The sequence below is a fragment of the Zophobas morio genome, unplaced genomic scaffold (assembly GCF_036711695.1).
Source record: "Zophobas morio isolate AGI-343-1 ecotype UQ-CSIRO unplaced genomic scaffold, CSIRO_AGI_Zmor_V1 ptg000012l, whole genome shotgun sequence".
NCBI lineage: Eukaryota > Metazoa > Arthropoda > Insecta > Coleoptera > Tenebrionidae > Zophobas > Zophobas morio.
The window spans coordinates 185,833-198,408 of record NW_026972117.1 but is presented as its reverse complement, the minus strand read 5'-3'; the positions used below and the strand labels follow the sequence as shown (position 1 = coordinate 198,408).

Sequence of the window (12,576 nt, the reverse complement as noted above, 5' to 3'; positions counted from 1 at the left end):
ACCCTTATCCAATCTTTTTAGACGCTACTGAAGGATAAATAGGTAAAATTAATTTATTTTAGTAAATCCTAGCAACTGTAACAATAAAACTTTTGTCAAGACTAAATGTTGCTATAGAAACGAAAGATGATCTTTTTATCAGAGGCATACAACGAATTTGGACATCAATTTTAATAATTTTTATCTCTAAAAGGAGAACACTTTTACCTGAACTTTTTTTAACTTTTAGCACCCATACCTCGAGACCAATTGCCGATTTTATTTTGTACGTACCTTTCAATAACAGGCTGTATATAAATTATTTTTTTTTAGCATTTTTTTATCGATATTTCATGGTTTCGGAAATATAAATAATTAGGTCTTCCGATTCCGTCCGTCTTTTCTCTTGAACTCTCGAGGCCAATTTTTTAATAAACATCAGTAGACGAAGCACCGTATATATTTTCTGTCTTTACTCAAAAAAAACCTGATACATGCGGCTACCTAAATAAGTATTCTTGTTTCAGACTGAGTACCGGCTATGCTCAGCATGTGGTGAACCGATTAGTGACAAGTTTCTTTTAGAAGTTTCTGGCAGAAGCTGGCATGCAAGGTGTCTCAGATGTTGCGTTTGCCAGTTGCAACTGGACCGACAGCCCTCCTGCTTCATCAGAGATCGAGCAATCTATTGTAAAGCAGACTACGCGAAGTAAGTAGCGTCTAGAATAAAAATTGCTAAAATTATCCTAAAAAATTTCCTCCATTTTTATAGGAAAACGAGATTTTCAAATGAACCGACGTAACCGAGTTACCGCTTGCGTACACCTACCAAAAATTGTAAATGTTAATGAAACAATTACTGAATTTCGAAATGAACCGAGTGGCATTCTTTACGACCTGTCGGTTTTCCAAAACATGCATTTAAAGCACTTGAAATTGGAGTTCAGTGTAAGGTGAGCGGACACCGTATAGGGTATAGCTGTTCGCGTGTCTTCTAAGGCACGGTTCGAATAAAAATCACTAAATTAGTGGTAATTAGAATCCCAATTTAAAGATACACTTAGCGACTGCTCCCGAAATGTGTGGGTCGAATCGAACCTTCTCTGTAAAAAATACTTGATGAATATTCAAATTATCAGTGACGGGTCGCACGACTTAAGAATACTTTATCCTGGTTTACAAAGAGACAAATATTTTTTATCTTCTACGATAACAGAGTGAAAACGAGTGTTTTAAGAAATATTGTGATCTTAGATTCGTCGAAACTTCCTTTAAAATTTTTCTGAATTTATTGATGTAACACAATCATACCGTCTTTCTGATTCAAATGGCAAAATAAATTATTAAACAATAATTAAATAAATTAATAATTGTTATTAATTTTAACTAATATTAAACAATAAATAAATTAACCAATAGCAACCGAAACCAAAATTAAATTTTTGTTTTCTACAAAAGATGCTCAAAATGCTCTCCATTTACTTCTTGGCAGTAAAAAAGACGCTGAATAAAATTTTGTACTGAGTTAATGAGAATTTATGGACGAATGCTAGCAATTTCGTTACGTATGCGTTCCTGTAAGGTCACTCAATAGTACCTACCCCTTCGGTTTATCCTTCTGCTAGGAAAAATTTCATTTATGTACTGTCTCATTTGACGTCCAAAATGGGGTGGAGCACCGTCATGTTGAAACCAAATAGTTTTTCCTGCTAACCCCAGATTTTGGTAATCGGGAAACAATTCTCTAAGTCTAGGCACTATAGCTCCCCGCAACAGCCTTAAAAGTATCCCTCAGAATTTAAATTTTCATTAATAAAAAAAAGTACCAATTACATGGTAACCAATAATACCGCACCAAATATTCAGTTAAGGTAACTATGTCATCTTTTTTTTTCTTTATTTTTATTTAAAATAATTTATTTTGGCATTTCAGTTAGAAAGAAAGTACGATTGTGCTACATCAATGAATTAAAAAAAAAAGCTCTATTCAAAGATGCATTAACTCTATGACTGTGCCATTTAAAAAAAATGAAATTCGCCTTGCATCTCGAAAACAAATGAAGGAAAAAAAAAATTTTTGACGAATAATTAGAGCACAACTTCTTCTATCCCTACACCTAATTTCACTTGATTTGTTGTACAATTGGTTCTCAAGACATTTAACCGTATGCATACATTGTAGCCATCCTGTATTATGTAGGTATTAGCACTGTCTAGCATATGCGTGATTTCAAATTACGATTACTGTATCAAGTAATAACATACGTATACGTATCATGTAAGTACTAGCAACTCTAATTTATTTTCAAAATTTGTTCACACTTTTTTCCACAAATCTGATCAATTTTTATCGCAAGGTGGACTAAAATAAGATTTTAAGAATTTAGTAGGTTTATATATCATACATTTTATTTCACCGTTTTACCTTACCTACTAATAATCCCTTGAATATTTACTTTAAAATAATAATGTACTTTAACGACTGGCGTTCTTTTTTGACTAGAATTTTCAAATCAATAATTCCGAGAATATTATATAACGTAACTTCTTTTTATACTTTATTAAAAAAAGAATAGTGATGAATTTTCGTTTTTTATGCTCGGAGATTGCACAATTTTACTCTCCCGTAACTAAGTTTAAAAATATCTAGATATTTTAGTAAACCATAGATAGGTACTTGTAAGAGAACATGATTGTTACAAATATAAATTTCTGGCGGAACTTATTGACAAAATTTGAGATGGCTTATTTAAATTTTTAGCGAAAAAGAATAAATAAATGTTTGTTAGTGTTTTACCACAACGCGGTAATCGTAAAGTACACCTGGAATTTAATTTCGTGTTCTGGGCGTTGCTAAATACGAGAAAACATGAAGTTAGCTGTTTGTCAAATGGACTCTCCTAGAGTACTTAATTTGTGCTCGAAAAGTAACAATATCCATTGTTATTTGTGCTTTCGTAATAGTACAGGCACAATTTTTTAGGACATCTTGTACAGATGTCTCAAATAAATTAATGAATGAAGCTTACATATAGGTATACGTACATACCTAGGTATGTGTTCACTGCACTTGGGGAAATATGAAGCGTTTCAGTTCGCTTAATTGTTTCAATTCTGTATAATAGATTATTGCATTTTTATTGGTAGGCAAAAAATAAGTGTAGTAAAAATTTTAGAATTGTATATTTACTAGTCAATCTGCACCTATATATGTATATAAATGAGAAAGGAAATACTATTAACTTAAAATTCTACATATGAGTAAATACCTGAAAACGAAAATAATAGCGAGTTATCACGAGGATTGTGGGAACTTGGATGAAGTTTGGCCATCATAATGCGCAAGATGAGCTGGTCAGATGTCACTGCCGTCTCCAGCGGATGACAAATGAAAAGGCAAGAAATGCTAGTCATTCAAATACAATATGCTCACGGTTTATTGTTCCTGTGTGTGGTAGATTCTTTAAGTCTGTTGGGATATTTTCCTTCTTATCTGTCCATGTTACAAACGTACGACTTATTCAAGATCAAGCTTTATGAAATATCCCTCCGCTAAAAAAAAAAGATCTAAAAGTATTTAGACAGAACTTATTCCCTCGGCCCTGAAGTACAGGCGAACAAATTTAATTTTGCGAATTTTATTTTTTGTCATAGCCCGTGTAAGTTAAAATACAGACATTTTTTCATAACAAAATTTTGTAATGACGTCATCAACATTTTCTCAAGGATACGTATATCAATTTGAATAGGTGCAGTATAATACTAATAATAACAGTACTGTATCTTCACATTTTGGAGAAAATAAGGTGAGCCATTTTTGATTTGTTAAAAAAAAAAACAATTTCCTATTTAATTAAGTATTTGTTTTGTGTCGCCCTTTTAAATAACATTTACCACAATGTAAATTTTGAAGATGACGTCATTTCATTGTTGGTGGGGATGATCAGGCAAATTTTGGTTAGCGTTTTACCATCTGCACGGTATTACTAACATATACAGGATGATTCAACATAAATGATGAATTTGACTTGTCCTAATAGGCACCCCAAAATACATTCCCTCGCTCCTGAAGTAGATATAATACAATGAAACATATCTAGCATTTTCGAGTTGAGTTATTTCTTTACACAACTTTGCGATGGCGTCATCAACATTTTTATAAGGACACGTACCTATATCAACTTGGATTGGTGCAGTGTAATACTGAAAATCGCAATATTGTATTGCCAAAATTTTTTGGGAAAATGGAGTGAGCCGTTCCCTATTTAATTAATAAAATTAACTCAATCATTAATTTTTTTTTGAGCCACCCGTTTAAGCAAATCTAAAAAATATTAATGCAATGATAAATCACAAGTAACAACCATGGGCGCCCATAGGGGGGGGCCAGGGGGGGCGACGGCCCCCCCTGAGATTCTGCGTCAATTTCCTTTTTATTTGTCAAAATTAAACTTCAGCACATTTGTAAGAGTAGGTACATGCCCTACACTTTCAGTTTTTTTGCCACACAAACACAGAAATGTGACAACTTAGACCATCTGGTTTTGAAGCCCTCTGTTCGGCCCAGATTTGCCTGGAAACATCATAAATCTATCCTTTTTAACCGGTACTGAATTATGGGTTGTTTCGTTATTTGCTTTTTACAGTTATTACAACACGAGCAAACATTTTATTGCTTACGTCCAAAAATTCATTCCGTTTTCACTTTTTATCTGTGGTGAAGTGACGTGTAAAGACGAACAGTTGTTAAACCGGCGTTTTGTTGACTATACTTTTTATTATTTATTTATTTATTTCAAAATACAAGCGTAAGTACTCTTGATTAAATGTCTGTTTAAATTTTAAATTTAATATTTTATTTAAAAACAAAGAAATATGGATATTTAAAATTTCTTCAAGAGAAAAATTACAAATACTGATGATGATACTTCAGCTAATAAGAAGTATAAAATAAGTGGTGTTATTTATTACTACTGATGGCGGGTTTTCAGAGTAGCCATCGATTTCGAGTGGAAATTTCGGTTGCTCCAGAACTGTTTCACCAGTGGGCGTGCGAACTACAACACAGATGGCATAGAAAATTATTTTGGCACTTTTATTCCATACCTGGATCATTTCATTCTTTCCTTAACGACATGATTTTCCGAAACAAAAATGTCATCATACTCATTATTTTCCTTACATCCAAAGAATGTACATAACTTAAAACCAAGTTGCTTTAAAAGGTTGGGCGAATTTTACTCCACTGACAATTTATCAGACGAAATCCAAAATTGGCAGGATTTTGTAAAAATAAAAAAACTTGACAGTAAGTATTTGAGAGAGAGAGAGAGTTAATGCCGAAGAAACATCAGTTGGTAGAGTAATTGACGATTTTGGCCAAGAAAAAAGAAATTAGCAATTTGCTTTTGATTAATTTTATATTTTTATAACTTTTTAATTTTAATATTTTACACTGTTTTGTTAATAATAAGAATAATGGTGTTGTAGGGTTATTTGCGAGTAGATTTGATTAACGTAGTTGATGATTAAAATATATATTTATAATAGTAAAGATTTATATCATTATATTATTTATATATATACAAGAACAGAGTATATTACAAAAATTTCAGGGTGGCCCCCCCTGAGAAAGGTTTCTATGGGCGCCCATGGTAACAACTCTTCATATTTTTCACATTTTGGCTACAATTTATTGATTTTATTAAATAAAATATTATAGGTAAAGACCTTAGTCAGGAAATATATACGTACCTACGTCTGAATTGTTGAATTAACCGAATAGATTCTGTTGTGTAATAGTAAATCATAACTGCAGGCAAAGGCAAAACAAGTTTTGTGAAATCAAAATAACACTGAAATAATTACATACATATATATTATGATTTCACATATCTAGGTGATAAATCTTAGGGCTTTCAGTTTTTTCAAGTTTAATAACTAATAGTGGTTTCGTTAGCGTTTTTAACTTAATTTAAAACTTTTTCTTTCAAAAATCTTCTGTTAATTAAACTTTTACGATTAACCAAACCTAGGCTTGAAAAGCCTATCAGTTCAAAACATTCGGTCAATGCCAATCACTTACAGTTTGTGAAAGAACGCTGCAATACTTAGGTAATTTACTTATTTTTTTGCAGAAGTTTCGGAGCAAAATGTTCAGTATGTTCGAGAGGTATATCATCAAGTGATTGGGTTCGCAAAGCACGTGACCATGTGTACCATTTAGCCTGTTTCGCATGCGCTGCGTGCCACCGGCAGTTGTCAACCGGCGAAGAATTTGCCCTCCACGAGGACAGGGTGCTTTGTAAAGCTCATTACTTAGAAACGTTGGATGGCGGAACAACATCTTCAGACGGTAAATATTTTCTATATAATTGAAATGAAAACAACTCACACATTGGAGAAATTTGCATAGCAAAATGTGAGGCGGAAAATGAACAAATAAAATTTTACAAATAGTTCCCATTTACAGTTCACCTGAACAAAGTGTAATAAAATTATCGAATTCATCCACGAAAGTTGGCTCATTTCTCCAAAAGCGAGGTTTACTCTGCTCAAGCGGGATAGGTACATCAGATTGGGGATTTCAGCGTGGATTTTTCAAAAGAAGAATCAAAGTCTTTAATTGGTTTGTTAAAAACCGCACTGAATTTAAATAAGTATATCGAATGATCCAAATAAGAAAACAACAAAATGTGGAAGTAAAATTGAGAGAGTTGTCGTTATTAGATATTTAGATGAATTTCCTTCAAAACTATTTATCTCGTATTTTATTTATCATAAACTCGTTGTTTCTTTCTTAGATTATGATAATGTTGCGGAGGATATTGATTTACAAAATCAACCATACAAAGATTCAGCAGAATATCTATTATACCTTACACAATTATAAGGGCGCACATTGAGTACCTACATACCTACTTACGAATGAATACAAATTATTTTATTTTATAATTTACGCCTTGTTCCTGATTGGTCCAAATAATATCTTCCATAATAATATTTGTATTATTCATGAAAGATATATTTTTATGTAGGTAACTAACATAACACTATATCGAATATTATTATTATCTACGATCGCCACAGAATTTTTCACTTTGATTGTGCGGTTTTGAGCACACCCATTTTTCTATTATTACGATATTCTCACAAGTATTTTTGTAGATGGATGTGATGTCGAAGGTTATCACAAAAACAAAGCGAAAAGGGTTCGCACAACTTTTACGGAAGAACAACTGCAAGTGCTGCAAGCTAATTTCCAGTTAGATTCCAATCCGGATGGTCAAGATCTGGAACGGATTGCTCAAATCACAGGCTTAAGCAAGAGAGTGACGCAAGTGTGGTTTCAGAATTCTAGAGCGAGACAAAAAAAACATATGCACACTGGAAAAATTAAAACTCAAAGTGAGTGATTTGTGGAGTTTTACATCGTTTCGAATTGGCAGCATAACATTTGTTACCTCTATAATTATGCACCTGGAAAATGCCAACGCGGTTGACGAAACGCCTCGACAATTTTTGTAATTATGTATTTTCGGCGTTTTAGGGGTAATGAATGTTATATGTATTGTTGTCATGGACAGAGGGGTTCAGTTGTTTGCAGATTCAGTTTTTTTTACAGTGCATAACACCAGAGACGAAAACAGCTTTGGACGTCATATAAACCTGCATCTAACGTACTCATTTCAACAGCAAAACAATTCTAAAACATCGTTATTTGGCCAACCAGGTGAGTTAGAAGTAATGCAATTTAAGTATATGGATACTAAATAAGATTTCTTTGTAGAATCAACGTTGGACGACTTATCCCAAGAATCTACAATGCACTGCATGCAAGGCGAAGTGTGAAAAAATGGCTTTAAGAGTTTATTTTGAGTCTAAATGACCGTACTGGTACTTTACAATGTACTGCGTGATTTATTTTAAGTGTACTATTCTGACAAACGAATAGACGTAAAAAATATTTTTCGAGTAGAGCGTTGATACAAGTACTTAAGTACCTACTTACTTATTAAAAATTTTGGAGCACTGAAGGTTTCACATTTTATAAAGCAAAATTTTAAATTTAATCCAATTTCCATTGTTCATGTAAGCAATAGGAAATATGTAGGTACCTACTCATTACATAATGGTTAATTTACAAAACATGTATTGTCGTGTCGTGTAAAATACGCTGAAACACTCGAAATAAAGAAATATTTTTACGTTTAGCGTCGATCAGTTTTATTTGTTTGTTAATTTATTAGTCCTATTTATTTGGTTACTGTATGAAAAGCTAAACACTTAATATAAAAATAATGATGGCTACAATATGTGTTACTGAAGTTAATTACTTGTTGTATGTATAAATTAAGTTTAATAAAACAAATTAAAATAATAACAAGTGACAGTAATCGTATCTTCTTTGCTTCCTGAGTGAGAAGTTCAATTTACCCACTGCAATATATGAACAATATCTACCTATAAAATATAAACAGAGAAAAAGTCTACAATTATTATGTATGTATTCGGGCAGAACTACCTACACCCGCCACTGAAGCACAGTCAAAATACAAGAAACCCAGTTCCTTACATACATTATATTTAAATTAAATAAAAAGGAGTAGACAATGTCGTCAGTTTCTTCCTCATCCTCACATTGTAACGGTTTTCGAATCTAGAACTATTTTTTCAACTTTAGCTACACTTGGGCATGTCTAACATGGAAATCCTGATTTCATTTCGTTCTCGACATCTAAAAGTGTTGATTTTCCTCCTTCGGACCCTGGCCAACATTCCTAAATTATTGCAAAAATCTGAGGGACAATTTTAATTCGATTACTCCGTTAGGGTCCGTATTTTAGGTAAAATACCTTTTCCTACTCCCCTTATCGTAATCATACCATTAATACACGGTTTTCATGGACGTAAGTTCGTTTTACGAAATGATTACGGTTGTTAATGACGACGGGACGTAAGCACAAGAATTACACTTTGGTGAGACTAATAATTAGTTTGCAATGTGTCTTATTTTAGTTTCACTAATCATTCTTTTTCTAAATTATTTTTAGGGCCGGTCACAGAATTTGAAAATTTCCAGCGAGAGTTGGAGGAGGAGGAACTAGCTGAAAATATTGAACAAGGTGAGAAATTAAATAAATATTTACAAAGAATGTTGGGTAGTTATGTCCTGATTTTAGAAACAGATGATACAATAATCATTCAAGTGGTACCTGACATTGGAGGTGAAAATGCAGCAGAAAGTAAAACTTGGGAAACTCACTGCCCTGCAGATTTAAAAAGGACGCCAGCAAAAAAACTCAGACGAATAATCGTCGAAACAAAAGTCCGAGGCGATAAAAAATATACTAGCTTAAATCATAAATTAATAGAAGAAAAAATAGAGCTAGTGAAAATACAAAAGGAAAAATTTTTAGAGGAACATGCTCTAAGAATGATTTTGTTGCAAAGCAAATTGGGAATGAAGAATTAAAAAAAAAACAAATTCTTAATAGCAATTAATAAAATGTTTTGTTTCTTTAATGTTCTTTTATGTATTTTTTTAAGGTTTTAGATTCATTAGTTTTGTAGTTTAAGCGATATATTTTCACAAAAAATAACAAAAAAACAAAACATTAACGAAATAGTTGAGCGGCAGGTGAATCCCAGGCCAGCGCGCATTCTCGAGTGCCTCACACTCTAGCGACGTGGACAGGCAGCGGCTCGCAGTATCACCACTTCCACCAAGGCGTCAAATTCAAATTCTTGAACTGATTGCTAACACGGCCATTCTGACGTAAGCTTCGCTCTCGAAGCTTCCAAGATAAAGGGCCACGATGCTCTTGGACTGGAAGGGGTGACGGCTTCATTATACCTAGAGATACAACAAGTTTCACAAAACAATTAATACTCGACACGCCGATTCCAAAAATATAGCATGTTGATTTATTACGAAGCAACATTTTCGAAAAAATCGCTGCAAAAATTCGAATTTTGAAAATTTCTATATATTCGATATTTTAACGGTCGATTCTGGAAAAACGGTTGCAGTTATCAAAAAACTGACGACGGATTTGAGTTCTAGAGCTCGAAATCCACAAGAAAATGTATTTAGATGAGTTTCGAAAATGTCAAAATTTTTGCTAAATTTGAAGACCGTTAAAAAAATTCAATTTCCAAAAAGTTGTCTAAAAATTATGAAAAGATTCAGGGACGTAGATCTCGACACGATGATTCCAAAAATATAGCATGTTGATTTGTTAAGAAGCAACATTTTCGAAAAAATCGCTGCGAAATGCGAACTTTTGAAAATTTCAAAAATTTCGATAATTTATCGTTAAATTATTAATCGAAGCCGGAAGTGAGTTCTGGAGCTCGAAAGAAGGGGGGACCATTGGAAAATTTTCACTTTTAAAAAGTCGTCTAAAAATTCTGAAAAAATTCAGGGACGTAGATCTCGACGTGCTGATTCCAAAAATATAGCCTGTTGATGGTCGCGGAGCGACATTTACGAAAAAATCGGTACGAAATGCCTAATATAGCGATTTCAAAAATTTCGATATTTCAACCGTCGATTCTGGAAAAACGGTTGCAGCTATCAAAGAATCGAGGCCGGAAGTGAGTTCTAGAGCTCGAAATCTACAAGAAAACTAGCTGACCCGGCCACGCGTTGCTGTGGCTAAAGTTTTTGTTATGTTACATTATAGTAAACAATCTAAGAGGAACAATAAGAGAACATCAGTCACGGAGACCACTATGCTTTTTCACACAGATGGTATTTGTAAAAAAATATGGTGATCTCCTTATTTGACTTTCTACTACACCAAAAATTTAAAAAGTGGAAATAATTGAATTATACGGTATTTCGTTCACTACAAAATAAATTTAATTAATTTTGTAGCGTCAACAACACGTGGTAATTATGCTGTTAAAATGTAGCTTATATGACACGTTCGTAGATTTACCATAGCAGCGCCCACTATTGATTACTTACTCAACCCAGTCAAAAGTTATTGACATCTGTTAGAATCATTTGGAGTTAACAGATAATTGTGACTGTCAAATAATAACAGAAAGATTTTCACTTTTAAAAAAGTCGTATTAAAATTCTGAAAAAATTCAGGGACGTCGATCTCGACGTGCTGATTCCAAAAATATAGCCTGTTGATGGTCGCGGAGCGACATTTACGAAAACATCGGTACGAAATGAGTAATTTATAGCAATTTCAAAAATTTCGATATTTCAACCGTCGATTCTGGAAAAACGGTTGCAGCTATCAAAGAATCGAGGCCGGAAATGAGTTCTAGAGCTCGAAATCTACAAGAAAATGTACTCAGTTAGGTTACGAAAATATCAAAATTTGGCCGAAATTTGAAGAAGGGGGGACCATTGGAAAATTTTCACTTTTAAAAGAGTCGTTTAAAAATTCTGTAAAAATTCAGGGACGTAGATCTCGAAGTGCTGATTCCAAAAATATAGCCTGTTGATGGTCGCGGAGCGACATTTTCGGAAAAATCGGTACGAAATGCCTAATTTATCGAATTTTCAAAAATTTCGATATTTCAACCGTCGATTCTGGAAAAACGGTTGCAGCTATCAAAGAATCGAGGCCGGAAGTGAGTTCTAGAGCTCGAAATCTACAAGAAAGTGTACTCAGTTAGGTTTCGAAAATGTCAAAATTTCGGCGAAATTTGAAGAAGGGGGGATCATTGGAAAATTTTCACTTTTGAAAAAGTCGTTTAAAAATTCTGAAAAAATTCAGGGACGTAGATCTCGACGTGGTGATTCCAAAAATATAGGCTGTTGATGGTCGCGGAGCGACATTTTCGGAAAAATCGGTACGAAATGCCTAATTTATCGAATTTTCAAAAATTTCGATATTTCAACCGTCGATTCTGGAAAAACGATTGCAGCTATCAAAGAATCGAGGCCGGAAGTGAGTTCTAGAGCTCGAAATCTACAAGAAAGTGTACTCAGTTAGGTTTCGAAAATGTCAAAATTTCGGCGAAATTTGAAGAAGGGGGGACCATTGGAAAATTTTCACTTTTGAAAAAGTCGTTTAAAAATTCTGAAAAAATTCAGGGACGTAGATCTCGACGTGCTGATTCCAAAAATATAGGCTGTTGATGGTCGCGGAGCGACATTTTCGGAAAAATCGGTACGAAATGCCTAATTTATCGAATTTTCAAAAATTTCGATATTTCAACCGTCGATTCTGGAAAAACGGTTGAAGCTATCAAAGAATCGAGGCCGGAAGTGAGTTCTAGAGCTCGAAATCTACAAGAAAATGTACTCAGTTAGGTTTCGAAAATGTCAAAATTTCGGCGAAATTTGAAGAAGGGGGGACCATTGGAAAATTTTCACTTTTGAAAAAGTCGTTTAAAAATTCTGAAAAAATTCAGGGACGTAGATCTTGACGTGCTGATTTCAAAAATATAGGCTGTTGATGGTCGCGGAGCGACATTTTCGGAAAAATCGGTACGAAATGCCTAATTTATCGAATTTTCAAAAATTTCGATATTTCAACCGTCGATTCTGGAAAAACGGTTGCAGCTATCAAAGAATCGAGGCCGGAAGTGAGTTCTAGAGCTCGAAATCTACAAGAAAGTGTACTC

The 12,576-nt window shown here is 33.6% G+C and overlaps 1 protein-coding gene across 1 annotated transcript in view; it reads left to right on the top strand.

Moving 5' to 3' along the window:
• Window positions 1–8,336, top strand: part of LOC135128253 (LIM/homeobox protein Awh) — a 29,812-nt gene extending 21,476 nt beyond the window's left edge. Inside the window, exons 2-6 of the mRNA XM_064055153.1 lie at window positions 507–688; window positions 6,117–6,334; window positions 7,147–7,386; window positions 7,604–7,711; window positions 7,769–8,336. Of these exons, the coding sequence (XP_063911223.1) occupies window positions 507–688; window positions 6,117–6,334; window positions 7,147–7,386; window positions 7,604–7,711; window positions 7,769–7,830 (810 nt within the window). The 3' untranslated portion in view covers window positions 7,831–8,336. The remainder of the gene's footprint in view (window positions 1–506; window positions 689–6,116; window positions 6,335–7,146; window positions 7,387–7,603; window positions 7,712–7,768) is intronic.
• Window positions 8,337–12,576: the final 4,240 nt, after the last annotated feature.